Raw genomic sequence first — 20,058 nt, 5'->3', positions numbered from 1 at the left:
ATGTATTTTAATTTTAACACAAAATAATCGGGTGAAAGCAAATTCATGATCACCTTTCCAATAGTTAGATAGATGGGTGTGTGTGTGTGGGAGGGGGGGGGGGTGGAGAAGTGAGAACTATCTATATATATATATATATATATATATATATATATATATATATATATATATATAATAGATGGGTGTGTGTGTGTGTGTCGGGGGTGGAGAAGTGAGAACTATATATATATATATATATATATATATATATATATATATATATATATATATATATATATATATATCCAAATTGTTCCTTTTGATCAAATTTTACTGATATTTGAGTGGTAAACAGTTCAAATATTTCAAAAGAAAATCAAGATGGCCTTATATAAAAGAGTGTTCGTATGAATAATATATGTGATACAGTGATAGAATTTAAATTTATCTATTTAATCCTTAAACAACGTCTACATTTTAAAGTAAGTCCTTTTTAAAGTAAGTGCCATAATGTTTCTTTGTCAAATACTATTACTCTTTAATCATTAACGATTATTGAAAGTAATATAAGATATATATATATATATATATATATATATATATATATATATATATATTCTATTATAATATATAATATATTTTACTACACAAAATTCAAAATTTGCTATACATTTTCAAGACTTTGATTGTGAACCATACTAAAGTTTTTTTTATCTGGATCAAGTGTATATAACAGGAATCAAATTCATCATTTTGTTAGAAAACATATTTAATTATGTAAGGGACCGAAATCTTCATCTACACCAATAAATTGATTAAACCAATAATGAATAACCATATAAGATTTTAAATATGTAAAAATAAAAATAAAAAAGACATACTATTACTGCTCCTAAATTTACCCTCTCCGTACATTCTTCACTTTTTTGCTTCTTCTTTTGCTGGGTTTGGCTCCTCTTTTGGCGGTGCTGCTGCTGCTGCCGGCGGCGGTGCTGCAGTTGAAATGCCGGCATCAATACAGCTTCTGCATCTACTCTCAATACATCCTTCAACTTCATGGTCTCCTCCATTCCCACCATAATGCGTTCCTCCACATAGCCGTGCTATGAACCCTGCAATCACGGCGACGATGGTTATCACTGCCAGCACCACCACCAGCGTCTCGATTGACCGGTTTGCTGAATGGCTCTGCCCCACAGCCACCGGTGGTGGCTCCACCAGAGGCGGTAGCTGATCATCATCCCCACTATCCATCCTCATCAGTCTAAACGTTACCATCACCATGACCAAGCAAAATGTTCGTGTGTGTGTGAAAGAGAGAGAGAGGAAGAGAGAGCTAACGACAATGTTTTAACTTTAAGGTTAGTGGGTGGGTGGGTGATAAAAGGTGTTGACTGCCTTACTATTGAATTACAATCTGAACCCTGTACTATCATTAAAAATATCTTTTTTAAAAATTTAACAATAAGAATTTTAACAGCAAAATCATCAAGGTTGAGATGGAGCTTGTCTGGCGTGGCAAACACTATCGCTTTCCCTTCGTATTGTGGCATCAAGCCTCTACACTCCCTTGTCATTTTCTTTATCTTTTCATTTCTTCAGTTTCTTGCTACTCTTTTTCTCTTTTTCTTTATGGATGCATGATTCGTGACATTCATTAAATTCGTGAAGTTCTTTTATGACATATTCTCGCAGTTTAGCATTACTCTTCCATGCATAACTAAACGAACTACCCAAGGTATTTGCAAAGTCATTTCCTTTGTGAAGTGTCCTATATTTTAAAACACTCATCATACGACTTGTTTGAAATGGTAAAATAAACATCTCAGATATAATTTTTAAAATTATCTAAGTAAAACCGGAAGTCCAAATTCATAAAACATTTTTTAATTCGTGAAGAATTACAAAACTTAGTCCTAAATATTTCAAAATCAAGTCTTCTAAAAAACTACTTCTTACTCTAATATTCAATATTGGAAACACTAACTTGAGCACATGTCAAAGAAATACATTATGTGTATATAAGTGTCATAGAGTTAGACATCATATTAAAAATGGGTTTACGACTGCATACTACAACTCCTCGCTTTTGCAAGGATATGGGAGAGGGCTAGTCCTTCGGGCAGTATGCTAAGACATATAAATACATCATATATTTTTCCTGACCAACTCTTAATTGAAACCTTTAGAGCTCGAACAAACTTGGACACTAAACCTACCATGCATATGGAAAGACAATGCCTTTAATTACCTGGTAGGCCACCATGTAGTTTGTTAGAGTTAGACATTATATTAATATATATGTAAAGCATGGAATACAAGCTCGAACACTAAAATATTTAAGTAAATAAGACAATGTAAATAAAAAAAATGCAATGTAAAACATGGAACCCATGTTTCACCTAAGTTTTCTACTCTTATAGTTCAATTCCTATGTCTCATTGTCACATAAATTTTCTTTTAGCTCTCCACCGGAATTATGGTTAATAACATACTCTATTTTCCCCATCTCTCAAAGAAACTCCTTGACTTCTTTAAGGAATAATGGTTGTTATTATACTTTATCTCATTTCCACATCTCTCAAGGAATTCATATGACATCTCCAAGGATATATTGTTAACACCGTAACTTATCTTATTTTTTCTATCTCTCGAGGATTTCCTTGATCTCTGTGACATTTAAGTCACATGTAATATAATTATAAGACAACTTGGTAAAGTCTTTTAAACAGCCATTTATTGTAACTTTAACATGCCTCCTTCATTAGAATAATATGTAATTAAATACTTGTCAATTAAATTTAGATTCTGCATTAACATCATTTATAGTTAAAAGTATAATGACATAAGAGAATAAATGTTAAAATTACTAAGTACTCACATTAAGTGTATAGCAAATTAATCCAAAAGCTCTACTAGGTGAATGGAAGATTAAGAAATACATACACATATTTAATAAACCATAAATCCTCACTAATTGATCTCAAATTTACTAATTATGATCACCAGTCTCAAGTATATCCTTAATAATCTTAGATTGCCAGCATAAAACCAAAGGGAGCAACCAAATGACCACCAAACTTAAACATAAGAAGTGATACATTTTATGTGACAATTGTCAAAAATTGATCAACGATCGTCAATGCAAACACACCGAACATCAATGAAACGACCTAATGTATAATGTTTGATCATTTTTAAATGAAAGTACAATATTATATATTAAATATATAAGAAAAATCAACCAAATCGTCCGGAAATTATAAATATAGACCTACAAAAAGTTGTGTTATTATATATAAAGTACACGTCGTCACGATCTCGAGTATGTAAAGAACGCAAAAATTTGACTTCGTATGAGAAAGTTATGATTTTTCTAAATTTTAAAATCAACGCTGTGCAGAATCGTAGTACTCCTCAATACAAAACCGATGAGACAATGAATGTTGAAAACGGAGTCCGTATGAGAGGCTTATGATTTTTGCAAAACTATTTTGGGTACACCCCTTATAAAAATATGAGCTAAAAATAAAGTTTGAAGTAGCTAAAACAATCTAAAGGGAAGTTGTAGTACACGTCGATAGGAACGCGTGAATGTAAAGAACGTTGAAAATGAAGCTCGTATGCAAAAGTTATGAATTTTTGAAAATCTGAGATTTTACCCGGTAGATGATGACGTGGCGGCTCGAGAGTAAGAGATACAAAAGATCGGGTAGCCCCTGAATCGACCAGAACACAAGCACTCATACCATTGACTAAGAAAGTCACTATACATGATCAGATAAAACGTAAGCATAAACAAAAAAAAGCAGTAAAAGATATGGTAGAGATACATACCGATAACTACATCAGGTGTTGCCGTGAATCCTCGGCCGTCAGTTGTAAAACCCTACTCTTCACCACAGGAGTTGCCGCCTTGCCCTGGCGGCCATCACTAATCCTCAAAGTGGTTGGTGCATGCGCCGCCACTATTCCTCCGGTCAGTCTCGAGCAATCAGCCTTTTTATGGCTTGTCTGATTGCAGTGGAAATATATCAGTTCTCTACGAGCGAAATCCTTGATGAAGTGACACGATTGTCCGCAATTAAATCAGCCCCCTCCCTTCTCGCGACAACTCCCCTCGTGAGACCTCCTACATTTGGCACAACGACCCCGGCCCTGATGACCTCTCGATCGCGAGTCAGCAGTCTTTGGCCTCTTTTCCTGGCCCTCCGATGTTTGTATCCATACTAGTCTCCGTGACCTTAGAAGCTCCAAATCAATCTTCCATTTCCGGGCTCTAGCAATCATATCCTCAAGGGTCTTGCACCCCGACAAGCTAACAAACTCTCTAATATCATCTCTCAGCATATCATGGTACCTTGTCTTCTTCATCTCCTCATCCACATTGTACTACAGGACCAATAGAGCTCTCTCCCGGAACTTGGCGGTGAACTCCGCCACAGTCTTCGTAGTCTAGCGAAGGTCCTGAAACTCTATCGCCAACGGCTACACTTTGTGATGGGTTTTGAGCATAACATCAATCCTATGGTGTTCATGCAACCATAATTGCTTTGATCTAGGTTTTTCTAATTTGAACATACAACATTGAATACCAAAGCAATAACCCTATTCTAACATACAAATATCGAAATTGACATATGAATAAGGTTAGAAACATTAACTTGATTGTTATGTAGCAATAACAATCACAATCCTTCTTGATCTTGACTTCTGAAAGCTTAGTGCCTCAAATGTTGCACCTCTAATGGAGTCACAAACACCACTAGCAACAAGGAAGAACAAGAGAGAGAGGAGAGGCTTAAAAAACGTCTAGGGTTCTCTTAGAACTCATTGGCACGAATTTGGGGAGCCTTGGGGTTCCTTTTATAGTTGAGGCTTCTAGGGTTATTGTAACGCCCGCAGATTCGGGCTAGTCAATTTAGAGACAATAAGCATCAAAAATGAGTTTTTGATGGAAGATTATTTAGAAGGAGTAATCTTAAAAAAATGGTAGTATATCTTACAAGGGTTCTGTACATATAAAGAACGTCGAAATCCGAGTTATAACGAAGAAATTATGCCACGTCGAAGTTTTACGGCAAAACTGGCACGACACCGGGAGACGTAAATAGTGAATTTACGATAGAGGACTTTTTGGCCTTAGTAATCTAAACGAAAGTCGTAGAATATGTTAAATCGGGAGCGTCCATAAAAAGAACGTCCAAATATGACTTCGTATGAGGAAGTTATGAATTTTCTAAGATTTGGCATAGAAGTGCACGACCCGAAACTCGAATTTTAGATCGGGCGGTTTTTGGCCTACACGACCTAAATGAGAGTTGAAGATCTCATTAATAGGAACTCAACGATAAAAATACAGACGAAAACGGAGTCCTTATGAACGAGTTACGAGTTTTTCGCGGTCATTTAACAATATAATCTCCTCCTACTGTTAAATTTAAGATCGGTCGAGAATTAGCCGACGGAGTCAAAATGAAAGTTGTAGATATTATTTTTACCTACGCGTGGATATAAAGAACGTAAAAACGGAGCTCGTATGCGAAATTTACGGATTTTAGAAGTCGGAAGTGTGTTGTGCGAAAATGGGTGACATGACACAATCTTGGCCATTGCTTTCTCCCCAAGTCTTGCCACCAGATGATGACATGTGGCACCAAGTTCAACCATATTTCACCCTATAAATAGAATCTCTCCCACCCTCATTTTATTCACATCTTTCCCATTCTTTCTTCTCTCTACACTCTCTCTAAACCTCCCAAAACTCCCCTAGCGCTAGAAGAAAGCCCCGAAGCGCTCGACGGCTCCGAAAAGAAGAGCTTTCGGCTCGGAAGTTCTGCCCTTGCAGAGCTCGGCTTTTAGCCAAACCCCCTCGTAGGTAAGATACGTCTACGCTATTTTAAATATAAGTATCGTTATAATATCTTTTTAACCACTCGCGGTACGGGGAATCCGGTTTGAAGAGCCGCCTGGGTTGTTGGATTTCAGAAGTGCTATATGCCAAAATGATTCTGCCCTCCGGTGTTTTATGACTGGCCCCTGTCTGTACATAGTGGTTGGAAAATATTATTTAAACGCTTATATAATAATAATAATAATAATAATAATAATAATAATAATAATAATAATAAGACTAATAATTAGTCATGGTAAATATTAGACTAAAATCTAGTGGTAATAATACTAGGTTTCGTCGAAGGAAATTATTTTAAAGTAAATAAAGAGCTGTCCGAGTATCGAGTCACCACCTTATCAAGTGAGTGCATAGTTACTTTCATCTTACACATAGATATGAAATATTTTATACAAATTACGTGTTATGTGTGCATATAACCTGTATGCTTGCTATCTATGCTGGATGAACGATTTTATACATGTTTTAAATAATTTAAACTGTATATGTATTTTATATCTACGAATATGTTAGGTAAAACATGGGTAGATGAATGATGAGAGATGAAAGATGATATGAGTGAACATTGGCAACTATAGACTTAGTGCCTAATAAATAACATCGACAGCTATGGACTTAGTGCCTATTGGATAAACGTCGGTAGCTACGGACTTAGTACCTGTTAGATAAACGTTGGTAGCTATGGATTTAGTACCTATTAGATAAACATTGGTAGCTATGGATTTAGTACCCGATGAATGAACTTTAGCAGCTATGGAATTAGTGCTTTACGAACGAGCATTGGCAGCTATGGACTTAGTGTCTGTCATATGAACCCTGGAAGCGATGGACTTCGGAATGAACGAATGCAAGATAGATGATTCTTAGGGTAGACCCTTAAGAATAACGAAGATAATGGGGATGGGTAATTGGGTTAATTGTTTAACGATTAAACATAATAATTATATTATTGTGGGTTGAAAACCCTATGTACTCACCAGGTTTCCCAACCTGACCCACTCAAACTTATTTGTATCACAGGTGTCGATATGAAGTTACATTACACTGAGAGATTGAAGAGATGTAGATCACTAGTGTAAATGAATGTAAGTTCTGTTTATGCTTATGTTTCTGTATTGACAATGACATCCCAAATGTTTTAAAAATGAATAAAAAATACATTTCTTCGGAAATGCTTTGATAACGTATTTATCATGTTTTACTGGGAACAAATTCCGCAACATTTTTTATCAAAAGAAGTACTCTGATTTTTTATAAAGCATAAACAAAATCGGTCTTTTCTGGCCGTGAAAATGGGGATGTCACAGTTATCAACTTGGAAACCCTAACTCCCTTGCTTAGGCCCTAAGCAACATATGGACTCATAATGGACAAGCCTTGGACGAAATCTTTATGGACTCTCATAGAGATTTCGTCCACCTTATACCAATAAGGTCGATGAGCCCAAACTATAAATATTACTGATTTACATAATCAGTCCCCGTTAATTCAATTAATCTCTTTTGACCACAAAATTAATTCTAAATTAATTTTTGACCAATATTAATTAAATAATATGATTTCTCGTTTAATACATCCTATCAGTTGCTAAGGTGAAGGCAACCCAAAAGGACCATGCTCATAATCGGGTCAAGTACATACCAAAATAGTTATGGGCTTAGACACCTAATCCAACAGTCTCCCACTTGGATAAGTCTAATAACTATTTTTCAAGTACGACTTCAGAACCTGATTAGCAATCATAGCTTTCAAAAGCCATTGTCGAACTCTGATCTTATAAGCAACGCGTCCTTTAGATAAGGGATCATATATTCCTCCATTCTACAAGATATCGTATGAACTGAGACACGGATTTTAATGATTCTCTATGTTCATGTGTTATTTCCCGATTTCTGATTTATGACAACTGACTAATTGAACAGATCAAATCAGTCCAGGCTTGGCCAAGCGCTTTGAGGTGTCATCACTAAATCATCGAGGGGCCCACATATATCGCTTTTATCCCTCTTAGGGTAAAAGGAACGGATAAACTTCGACTAAAATGCTTGCTTGTACTCACTCATCAAATCACACACAACAATATGTTTTATAACACCAAGTTACTGGTGCGTTTACATATGTCAATGTGCAACCGACTTGCAAACTACAACTCACATGTCTCCGTTTCAAGAATATAAGATATTATCGTCTCACTAATCACTCGTGATAAAATCCGTGAAGTGATTCAAGTGAGCGTGGGTTTAATCCAATACTCAAATCTTATTTCAGGAGCACTCATGAACACTGCAGCTGACTTTTGCTATGTCTAAAAACACTTTAGACAATCTACAGTTGGATTCATGACAGTCTTACCTCATTACCTACTTCCAAAGTATGATTGACTATGGATGTTTGAATAACCTAGTTATTCTGGAAATCAAAACATGCAAAGTGAAACACAAGAATAATCGAATCCAATATGATCTCAAGCTTTTGAGTATAAATAAAACACTTATTACTTAATCACCATATTGATTACACATTATTCATTGTATAATGTTTCGGTTAATCAACTTAACACTTGAATTGAAACAGTAGTTACCCCATGCTCCAAGCATGCATACTATGTTTACCTATGGTCCTTACTTTGTGAAATAAATCAATTGAACACAATACCAACGATGCTCATTTCACAAGTCCTAATCCTTATTATAAGTGTAAGAATACCAAATTCTTGCCACTATCAGAATATGTTGGATTCTAACATTTTATGCAATGATCCTTTTGCAATGTCATAGCACCAAAGTCACCAAGACTTTGCCAATGAAATTACAAAGTGCTCTATTGGAGATTGTTACAAGACAACTCTATAGACATGAAGTCTCAAATTCAAAGTATATTCCTTTGAACATTCTTCTTGCATAAAAGTTTCTAACTTACACATAGATTCTTAATACCCAACTCTCATTATGGAAACATTTCCATATTCACCATATGACAACTTATTCTTAATAAATTCCTGTATATTCATAATAATGCCAATATGTTCCATTAAATACTTTACTTCCAACTGCTCACAAGCGACCAATCCTTAGCGAACCTCAGATTGTCCTTGACATTTGTTTAATTATTTTAGTCATTTCTGGTTCTGGTCCTTTTTCCCTCTTAATTCCCTAGGCATTTGGAAAATCAGAACAGTCGGATATTACAACATATGCAATTGATCCTATACACGAAGCGTATGGGATACGATGCGCAATGAAAACGTGATACTTTACCAGTCTCTTGCCATAATATAGGATTCCCTTATGTTGAATCTTTTCAACATAACATCCATATATATCTTTTGACTAAGTTTGATTAAAATTTCTCGATCTAAGCTTTTAGATTTGAAATGAAGTATAATATTCTCTCCCTTAATTATAGCAAAACAATTTTTCAACCTCTGCAACTTTGCGAATTGAACCTTTTGTTTTCTATAATTAACATTGCTAACTCGCAATACTTAACATAATAATCATGCTCCCACTAACATGATAATTATTTCCTTACCAGCATAACACTTATGCTCCCACTAGCTTCGACATGTACTAGAAAACAACTGGACTTCTAGAAATCAATACTTATTGACTTTCTTACTAAAGTTCATATTTCTGATACGCCATGCTTCGATAAGACTTTATCTAAGCTCATACACCATTTATTAGAAAGCTCATATGCGTGTCTAACAATTTCAGAACTTACAACAATAAGTCTTAAATGTTAAACTAATTGCCAAGTCTCACAATTCGAACTATGAAGAGGGATGCCGTAATCATAATCGAATTTGAGAGTGCAATTTACACAATCTCTATCTCCTTAAAATCTTCCTAGTGAAAGCGTTTCCTCACAATCATTTTCATGAAGCGGAGAGAAACCTTATCACTTAGATTTTATGGTGTATGTGTTCCTATCCATGTGAATTTGTCATAACCATAGTCATAAGACAATGTTTGTGACAAATCCAAACTCATATGGAATGAACTTGTTCAATCTTAATTTCTTCCCATCTGGCAGCACATTGGCCTACCATGTCTTCCAAGCTGTTGCGCAGCTCACCCATACAGATCAATGGACTTTCATTGATTAAGGTGCTTTGGCTTCATGCATTCAAATGAGAACTCATAGAACTCACATGCATAGTCAACTTAACTGGAATGGCATAGAAACAAGAATGTGTCAACACGATAGGCTACAATCCTCAAGTCGTGTGCTAGTGTAAAACAATAGGTTAACTCTTGATAAGTTCTTGAAATCTTTTCCAAGATCTTTAAGACTCCCACTGACCTCTTGACATATAAGATTCTCTTGTCAAGAAACATTTCTTGACAAACAAATATTTAACAGTTAGTGCGTGTTCTTATCAAGATAAACACTTTACACAATTGGTCTTAGTTGGTCTTTGTCTTATCCAATACATCACAACTTACCAACTTCAAATGTGCAAGAGTAAGAAACTTTTCTACTCCACATTTGATGAGTGTTATAAACCTTCTTAAGATGATGTCACTCAAGTCACAATCTTGGAGTACGACTCTAAGACTTGATTTTGGAACGAATTATGATTCACCTTTTGATTTAACCATTCCAACAATTTCCAATTCCTCTTCTTAGCCATACTAGTGCACTAAGGTGTTTTTAGAGGATCAATTGTGACACGGTTTCATAATCACTAAGTTAATCATAAAATACGATACTTAAGTACTCTCCCTTCTTTTCAGATTGGAGAAACTTTTATCTTTCTGCCTAATTGATTCTTCTTATTCGTTCTACTATTCATTGTAACTTTTCCAATGATTCAGAATTACACTTAATCTTGTAAGTATAACCATGTTCACTAAACTTTTAGTAAATCATGACGAATATTCTTATTTGTTATTTGTGGTGGACCTGACCAATATACAACAATGTGTACTAGATCTCCTAGTCCTTCACTTGACTCTTTGTCAAGGAATTAGTCTTAATTTTCCAAATACGAAGGTTCTCATTCATCATTCAATACCAGTTGCATGATTCCAAGTTTCTGTCCAATTGAAACTTGGGCGACGAGAATCATTCCTTATTTAGAAAATTTCTTACACTATCACAAATGACATAATAAAGAATCACATCCATTTCAATATTCCTAACAATAGAAACATACAAACATCAATTTTCACAAAAGTCATTGCAAGGATATATATAAATAAGACAAAAATCAAAATTTATTTTATTTATAAAACGCAGAAAAACTTGTCCTTACAGTGCAATTACAAATGAAAACTATGTTACTAAATATTCCTAAGTAATCTATCATAACTCTAAGCAGCAGCTCAAAAATCCAATCACTGAACCATGCGATCGAAATCCATTTCTTTGTGATCAAACTCAGCTCACTCTTCCTTTAAGCTTCCTTTATTTTCTTCGATCCTACAAAACATCAAAATGCAATCTTATCACATCGTGTATTAATAATCTACAAATAGGAACTTAATAGAGTTAAATAGTGGATTTACCTGAAGCTGAGTCATACATCTTGACTCTCCCATCTTCGCGATCCTTCAGGTAGATATGGCAGCTTCGCATCCAATGCCCCTTCTCTTGGCAGTAGAAGCAAACAGATTTTTTTGGAACAGCACATGGGACAATCTCAGATTCAGCCTTTCTCTTTACCATCCGGTTAAACGGTTTGACCATGGCCAATCCCTTTCCATTGGGAAGAGAAGACTATTCTGGACTTCCAATGTTGCCATCGTCAATATCCATGGAAGTTTGGGAGGTTGGCCTACCAGTCAAATTTGCCTTACTAGTGCGCCAAATTATTGTTGATTCACCAGCAATAAGCAAATATATAAGATCAATGAGGGTCACGTCATGGTCCATCATATAGTACTCTCTAATGAACTCACTATATGATTCGGGAAGTGATTGAAGAATCAAGTCAACATCTAGCTTCCTTGAGACAATGACACCCAACATTCCCAACTTGTCAATGTGTGACTTCATCTCCAAGACGTATGCACACATAGACTTTCCATTTCTTGTCAATAGGGCTTAAGTGACCTTGACCTTTTCAAGTCTTCGAACATGTGGGTCATGGAGAACTATTGGAGGAGGTGAAGGAAGTGAAGCATGATTTCCATTTCCACGATCCAATCGTGGAATATCATATTCAAGTGGAAAGCTTTTTCCAAAGGATTCAGGAAGACCATAGTTGTTAGAATTTGACATCTACAAAACGGGAGAAATTCAAGTTAGTTGTTTGGATCCTTAATATAACACCCAAATGAAATATTAAGGCTAGGACCCAACACAATATTCTACAACTCGGAAGAGGGATGCCGTAATCCAGTTGCAGAATATTTGAAGGTAGGTAAATGACGATTTACCAATTTCCACCATGAAAAACGAAAAATGAAAATTAGGTTTTAAATGAATTGAAACTCCTAGATCTTTTGAGATTTATTGAATTTTTCAATGGCATGTTTAATCTCGGTTATGCCCTTCAAGTTTGTGACTGGGATACTGAGGATCACAAACAAGGTGTGAATAACCATGCAAATTAGCTTGGTACTCTCGAAGACGTACATCATCTAATCAATGTGTCGGTTAACCACACACGCTCCATTGATCTATGATAATCTACTACGAGCTATCCATTGCCATCCTTCATTGGTCGCATATTAGTATGTCGGTTAACCACACACGCTCCACTAACGACTAACAAGGTGCAATGTGCAATTTCATGGATTAGCACCAAATTCACATTTTTCCTAAAGTAACTAAGATTTGGGAATTTATAAAAGTGTTTAGTTACTTCGTATTTCATTATACTTATAATGGAAGGTTGTGTCCTATTCTACCCGTTGGGCTAACGACCCTCCACTAGTCAAGGGTGCGGTGGGTAAGAGTGGATACCCAATGGCAGTCATTTTACAGGTCGCTTCCTTAAACACCCCTTATAGACCAGCTTCGTGAATGAGGCCTATTAACGGTAAGACTGACTTTTAACTCATACATATATAATATTAGACTTTTAATTTTATATAGTATAAGGGTGTATTTTACACTTTTAAAATACTAGGTGGTTTAATCTATTAATAAATTAACCTTTTAATTTTATTAATCTTAAACCATATTATTATGGATTCATTAATTTTCTCTTTTAATTAAACACTTAATTAATTTAATAAAACATAAGGGTGTAATTTGAAACTTTTTCAAAATATATCTTTTAGATCAAATTTTTAAAAAAATAATTAAATATCATATAACTATCACATAATTTGACCTAATCTATTTTTCTTACAAGATAATTCAAATCAAAATATAAATAATTAATCTTTATCTTATAAAACAATTAATTATCTTAAATTGATAATTATCCATTAATTTGATTAGGATATCAATTACCATAATTAAAAAATCTGATTTTTATTTGGAAAAACAATTTATGGTAATTATCCAAATCAAATTAGGGAAAAAATTTCAAAATCTGCTATCAGACTGTGTTCACGAGGTGAGTTTGGTCAGATTCGAAATTCGCAATTTTTTCAGCTTTGAAAACTTAACTTTTGCATCATATAATAGAAAAACTACCCTAGGCTCTGATACCACTGATGGGTTTTGAGCATAACATCAATCCTATGGTGTTCATGCAACCCTAATTGCTTTGATCTAGGTTTTTCTAATTTGAACATACAACATTGTATACCAAAGCAATAACCCTATTCTAACATACAAATATCGAAATTGACATATGAATAAGGTTAGAAACCTTACCTTGATTGTTATGTACCAATAACAATCACAATCCTTCTTGATCTTGACTTCTGAAAGCTTAGTGCCTCAAATGTTGCACCTCTAATGGAGTCGCAAACACCACTAGCAACAAGGAAGAACAAGAGAGAGAGGAGAGGCTTCAAAAACGTCTAGGGTTCTCTTAGAACTCATTGGCACAAATTTGGGGAGCCTTGGGGTTCCGTTTATAGTTGAGGCTTCTAGGGTTATCAACTTGGAAACCCTAATTCCCATGTTTAGGCCCTAAGCAACATATCGACTCTTAATGGACAAGCCTTGGACGAAATCTTTATGGACTCTCATAGAGATTTCGTCCACCTTATACCAATAACGTCGATGAGCCCAAACTATAAATATTACTGATTTAAATAATCAGTCCCCGTTAATTCAATTAATCTCTTTTGACCACAAAATTAATTCTAGATTAATTTTTGACCAATATTAATTAAATAATATGATTTCTCCTTTAATACATCATATCAGTTGCTAAGGTGAAGGCAACCCAAAAGGACCATGCTCATAATCGGGTCAAGTACATACCAAAATAGTTATGGGCTTAGACACCTAATCCAACACTTTGATGGCTGGTGAAAACTCCAATCGAAACTGCATCACAAAATCATCACAATTCATGGACGTCACGGCCACCGATCCCACAATATGACCAACATCCTCCCACCAATCACGAGATCGGTCCCTCAGAAGGCAAGATGCGAATCCTACCTTCGACCCCTCACGGAAGAAGCTAGTTTGCTGAGAATTCTCCATGTCAGCGATCGATTTGCAGCTAGCAATAGGGTCCTTAGCTCCAAAAAACTAGGGAACTCCACAAGCCTTGAACTCCCGAAATGAGAGAATCCGCGCCCCTAACTGTCCTGTCGTGATCTCGACCCTAAAGGCCTCGATACGCTCATCTAAGATCTTCATGATCCCCTCCATGATGGCACCAAAAATCACAGGGGTGGCCTCCATAATACCACTGTAACATCTAAGATTTATCAGGTTTGCTTTTGAACACTTGAGTTTGATTTAGTTGCACATTAGGCCCCCCGAAGTTAAATCTTGAAATTTTGGTATGGATCGTGTACGCGGGGCGTACATCCTTGTACGCTTGGCGTAATGGACTCCATGTGAGTACGTTGCGTTTACTCCTGTACGTTGGGCGTATGTGGCTCAGACCAAAAACCCTAAGTGTAACGCCCTGTGACAACTCGAAAATCCTTGCCTTGTAAGTTCAGCCATTCAATCCAACCGAGTGTCAGACTCATTCCTACTATCTTTTAGCCTTGTTTAGAGTCTATTTAAGGGTAAAAAAGCTCATTACATTCAAGCATTGGGTATAGGTTTGAGTTGCGTAAGTTCTTCGCATCGAAATCGAGCCGAACACTACATTATAGGGAGTGTACGGCCGTACACATGAGTGTACGGCCATACATACTTGTGTGTGCAGCCGTACACCCATGTTGGCCGTACACCCCCTCCATAAGAGTGATATCCCTTCATTCCTAAGCCATTTCTTCAGTTTCCAAGTCAAGAACTCGAGTTTTCTCTCAACTATCATCAAGCTTTTCACCCCGGTCTTCAAGAATGTAAGTTTTCTTCCGTTTTGATTTGTTGTTATTCTTCTTAACCTAGTAACATCCTTTGATTTCATCCATTGGAAATCATCTTTTGATTAGATCTTCAAATCTTCAACCATTTCACCAAGAACACACACTTGTTCTTGGTGATTGTGAGCCCTTTTGAGCCTCCAAATCGTAAGTACTCCTTCCCTATGCTTAGTACATGATAGGAACACTAGTTTAACACCCTTAAAACGACCAAAACTCAAGATCATAAGGAGTGTACGGCCGTACACCCATGTGTGGTCGTACACCCCTCAAACACCCCTAAAGGGCCTCCAAAATGCAATTCTAGCTTCAACACTTGATGAGCAATAGTCCCACAAGCTTCCCTATCATTCAAATAAGCTTTTGTGCACTTGTTACCATGAGTGTACGGCCGTACACTCCATGGCCGTACACCCATGGCCGCACACTCCATTTAGTGGCCGTACACTCCCCTTAGATGAATCACATGTGATTCTAACACTTGGTCCAAGTGTTTCCTAGTCCCTAAAGGTGTTTCCTTGCATGTGGTTGCTTCTAAACACTATATTCATGCCAAAATATGCCATTATATTTCATTTAGGACTCGTTTATGTCTCGGGACTTCATTCGTGGAACTTCTCATCCTTACGCGCATATTCGTTTGAATCACCCACATAAGGTAAGTTCATACCCCTATAATCAATCTTTTAAACTGTTTTAAATGCTTTTAAGGGGGGATACAAGTTGAACACAATGATAATTGTGTAAATGTTTGTTATAAACATCTTTCAAAAGATTACTTATGCCTTTTATAAGTGATCAAAACATTTCAAAAACTCTTTTTAAGTTATGTTACTTTATAGTTTATAAAACTCCGTTTTTAAAGTACAATCATAACTTAGTAGATAAACGAGTCTTTTCAATAACAGTTCAAGTAAACATACTAGTAAACTATAGTAGGTATAGTTTAGGGGTTCAGTTCATACTAGATGCTAGATCATACTATAAAGAGAAACATGGAGGAAGATACAATACAACAGAGAAACACACTATACACTATACACTATAACAGAAAGAATATACTAAATGCTATAGCAGAAGAACAATACAGGATCTAATTATACCAATAATCACTAACTCATTGTTCTAAACAAAAGGTGATAGTAAATTGGGTATACATGATCATATAACTTTAATGTGAATTTACACGGCCTAGCAATTTGTTTGCGGAAGTCGCGTTTGGTCCCCAGAATCTCTTGTAGGGAGAGCGTATAGTATGGGTACTACTCATTACATTATGACCTTAATAAAACAAACATGTTTTAAGGTAATCAGTACGTCAGGATGTCAATTCAAAAGACAACTGTGTACTTACATTTTCCCATTACTTTCATATTGTGACAGTTCCACTTGAAATTTAATGCAAACTATTTTCGAGTTAAGTAGTTATAAACTATGGAAAACTTACATCTTTTCAAACTACAAACAGAACAGTCGAGTCTAGTACATTCCGTAGAAAGAGGCCTATAATGCTAAATTTATGATTCCTTAGTTTATACATCAGGAATATATATTAATCGGATCCGAAAGGTAGTAGGATGTGTGCTTTCCGCTTCATTTCCTGTTCCTTGTTTGGTTGTGGGCTTAGAGCAGATTCACCCAGCCTACTATCTATCCGATCTTAGCTATATATATGTTCTGTATACACCAAGTAATCATAAGGGGTACCAGGTATGGGTCAGGTCATAGGACACTAATTCAATGCACAGTTTTCTAGTACAAAACATACTTTTCAAATAGAACATTTGATATTCAAAACTATAAACTTAACCAGTAATGGGTTTAATCCATTTTATTAAACCAGTATAACTTAAAGGACCTTAGGTGGTTAATTCTATAATACCTTAGTTTATACATTAGGGTTATATATAATTAATACCCGATAGGTAGTTAGATGTGTGCTTTCCGCCTCATTTCCTGTTCCTTGTTTGGTTGTGGGCTTAGGGCAGATTCACACAATTAACTATCTGTTCGATATTAGATTATATATAGCTAGTATAAACTAAGTGATTATAGAAGGAACCACTGTGGTACCATTTTTACTAAAAGAAATAAGGGTTTTCTTAAAGAATCTTTTCATCAAATATAAAGGAACTATTACAGTTAACTCCGTGAGTACCAAGTGAATACGACAAAGTTATATACAACGATGATCTAACAAACAATGAGATGTGTGCCTTCCGCCTCATTTCCTGTTCCTTGTTTGGTTGTGGGCTTAGGGCAGATACACACAACCGATTGTTTGTGTACTCTGGGTTTTATATAACTTGTATCCATTTAGTACTCATAGAAAGGATTGTAGAGTCATTTTTACTTAACTTTCATCAAAGCATGAAATATAGGATTTTCTGGAGGAACAGACGAACTTTTCTAAACATAACTTACAACTTACTACAACTTTCTTACAACTTACTTACATCGCTAAAATCTTATGAACTCACCAGCTTAAATGTTGATCTACTCTTTCAAAATAACTTGTATTCTCAGGAAACCAGTAGACAGGTACGCGCATTGGGATTCAGAAGATGGAGTATAGCTTCATGTTTTATTTTGTTATTTACTTTGTAGTCTATGTTATGTGAACCACATACTTTGTAAGCACTTTCTTTCTAATGAAATGGTTGTTTATTACTTTGCTTACTATGATGCATGTCTTGTGATACTAAACATGACGTCCTCCACCCCCGAACGTTTCCGCCATTCCGGTTTTGGGGTGTGACAGATTGGTATCAGAGCCTGGTTTATTGTGAACTAAGTATATCAACCGATAAAAGATATACAGCTATAAATATAATGGGGCCGAAGTGCTCTAGATAATAATATATTTTAAATATATAATGATACCTTATAAAAGTATACATACATGCTTATACATATATACATACTAGAACAAGTATCACAAGAAGAACAGAACATAACTATTTAAAGGTTGAACACTGCGATCAAACCTGGACAGTTATGTAATCATAGATAGGATCAATATAGCCTGATCAACTATATTCATCCGAGATGTGACCAACATGTGTTTGGGAGTGATGTGCTGTTGCAACAGTCTTAAAACTTACCTAACTCTATTCAAGAGAATTCTAGATCAGAACATAAAGATAAGATACTATGGGAGTATTTTATGATACTATAACACGATAACTGGTTTAGAACATACCAAGTACATTACATTAAAATATTATAGGAGTATTTTAGGCACTATATAAATAACTTATATGATAACTTAAAAGACCCTTACGGATAGGTCTATAATCTTGCAATGTATATTCCCAAGGTTTTATATAATTGAGATTTTATAGACTTAGAATTTGTGATCTACGCTTCACTACCTGTTCCTTGTTTGGTTGTGGTTTTGGAGTAGGATCACTTATTCGAAGGTCTATTTAATCTTAAATTATATACAACTTGTATACGTTGTGCAATTATAGGAGGACTCTGTAAGGATCACCCCATAATGTTTCACTTAAATCTCATAGATTCTTTAGACACTTCCATTCTCGCACGACAAACCCAGATAGATGTAACCACTTCCTCATATCAGTCAACAAAAGATTCAAGGAGGAACAAGAGCAAGTTCATGAGAAGTTTTCAAAGAAGGATCAACCGAAGTAACCAAAACGTCTTATGCGTCACACTAATAAATAATAATCTTGATTAACTTAGTGAGTTAGTGGAAACACTGCTCATACTATGTGTTAGGATTATTTTCTTTACATGCAACTGGTAACAGTTATTCAGGTCACATATATTCATTCGAGGATAGCCATTTCTAATTCATAAAGTTTATTTTGTATAGACTTCCTTTATCAATTGTTTCCAGAACCCGATACACTCAGAACTAGGATAACCTTGTCTTTCAGCTTTCGGCTTATATTCACTGCTATAAACTTATTCCATCTCATCTTTGTATTCTTTTAGCAAAGATTCCTCGTCACAGATCAAACAGACGCACTACTTCGATAACTCCAACTCCAACGCCATAATTCGATCTTGTTGCTCTCCAAGCAACGATATCCTCCGCAGTGGCAACTGCTCTAGCTCACTTCGACGAAAGTGATACCTTCGGATATGGTAGCGGTACCCACTTAGCCAACCCCGAAGATTCTCACGGACACCCAAGAGAGTGTTCGTACAAGGACTTCATGAGCTGCAAACCCAATTCCTTTAATGGAAATGGTGGATTCATCGCTCTGATGTGATGGTTCGAGAAAACAGATTCGGTCTTCGAAATTTGTTCGTGCCCAGAAGGGAGCAAAGTAAAGTTTACTGCCTGCACCTTCTGAGATAGAGCCCTAACATGGTGGAATAGCCATGTTAAGTCACTGACCCTATCAGTGGCTAACTCAATGGGTTAGGAGAACCTAACAGAGTTAATGCTAGAAGAATACTGCCCGTTGGGCGAAATTCAAAAGCTGGAACAAGAACTGTGGGAGCACACTCTGGTCGGCTCAGACATAGTGGCCTACACTGACAGGTTTAGCGACCTGGCAGCACTATGCCCCGGGATGGTTACCCCAAAGAACAAGAAGATAGAAAGATACATATGGGGTCTGTCTGCCCCGATCCAAGGAGATGTGTTGTCTTCTAACCCAGCCATATTCGATAGTGCCAAACGCCTGGCCCAGCGACTCATTGACCATGGAGTCTGACATGGTGTAGAAGTCCCTGTTCTCGAGCCATCAAAGGGAGAGGACTATAAACGGAAGTCGGGGA

The 20,058-nt window shown here is 36.0% G+C and overlaps 1 protein-coding gene across 1 annotated transcript; it reads right to left on the bottom strand.

Moving 5' to 3' along the window:
• Nucleotides 1-730: 730 nt before the first annotated feature.
• LOC145140557 (uncharacterized) lies at nt 731-1,340 on the bottom strand. Its single transcript, XM_079074007.1, has one exon. The coding sequence runs from the start codon at nt 1,261-1,263 to the stop codon at nt 898-900; it is 366 nt and encodes a 121-aa protein (XP_078930133.1). The 5' UTR covers nt 1,264-1,340; the 3' UTR covers nt 731-897.
• Nucleotides 1,341-20,058: the final 18,718 nt, after the last annotated feature.

This window comes from Lactuca virosa, chromosome 9, assembly GCF_052849685.1.
Source record: "Lactuca virosa cultivar CGN04683 chromosome 9, Lactuca_virosa_CGN04683_v6, whole genome shotgun sequence".
NCBI classification, from domain to species: domain Eukaryota; kingdom Viridiplantae; phylum Streptophyta; class Magnoliopsida; order Asterales; family Asteraceae; genus Lactuca; species Lactuca virosa.
Note: the sequence above shows the minus strand (reverse complement) of the source record. Positions and strands in the feature narration are given on the sequence as shown.

Excerpts from the sequence above, each read along its gene's own strand:
- LOC145140557 (XM_079074007.1), bottom strand. The coding sequence starts at position 1,263 with ATGGTGATGGTAACGTTTAGACTGATGAGGATGGATAGTGGGGATGAT.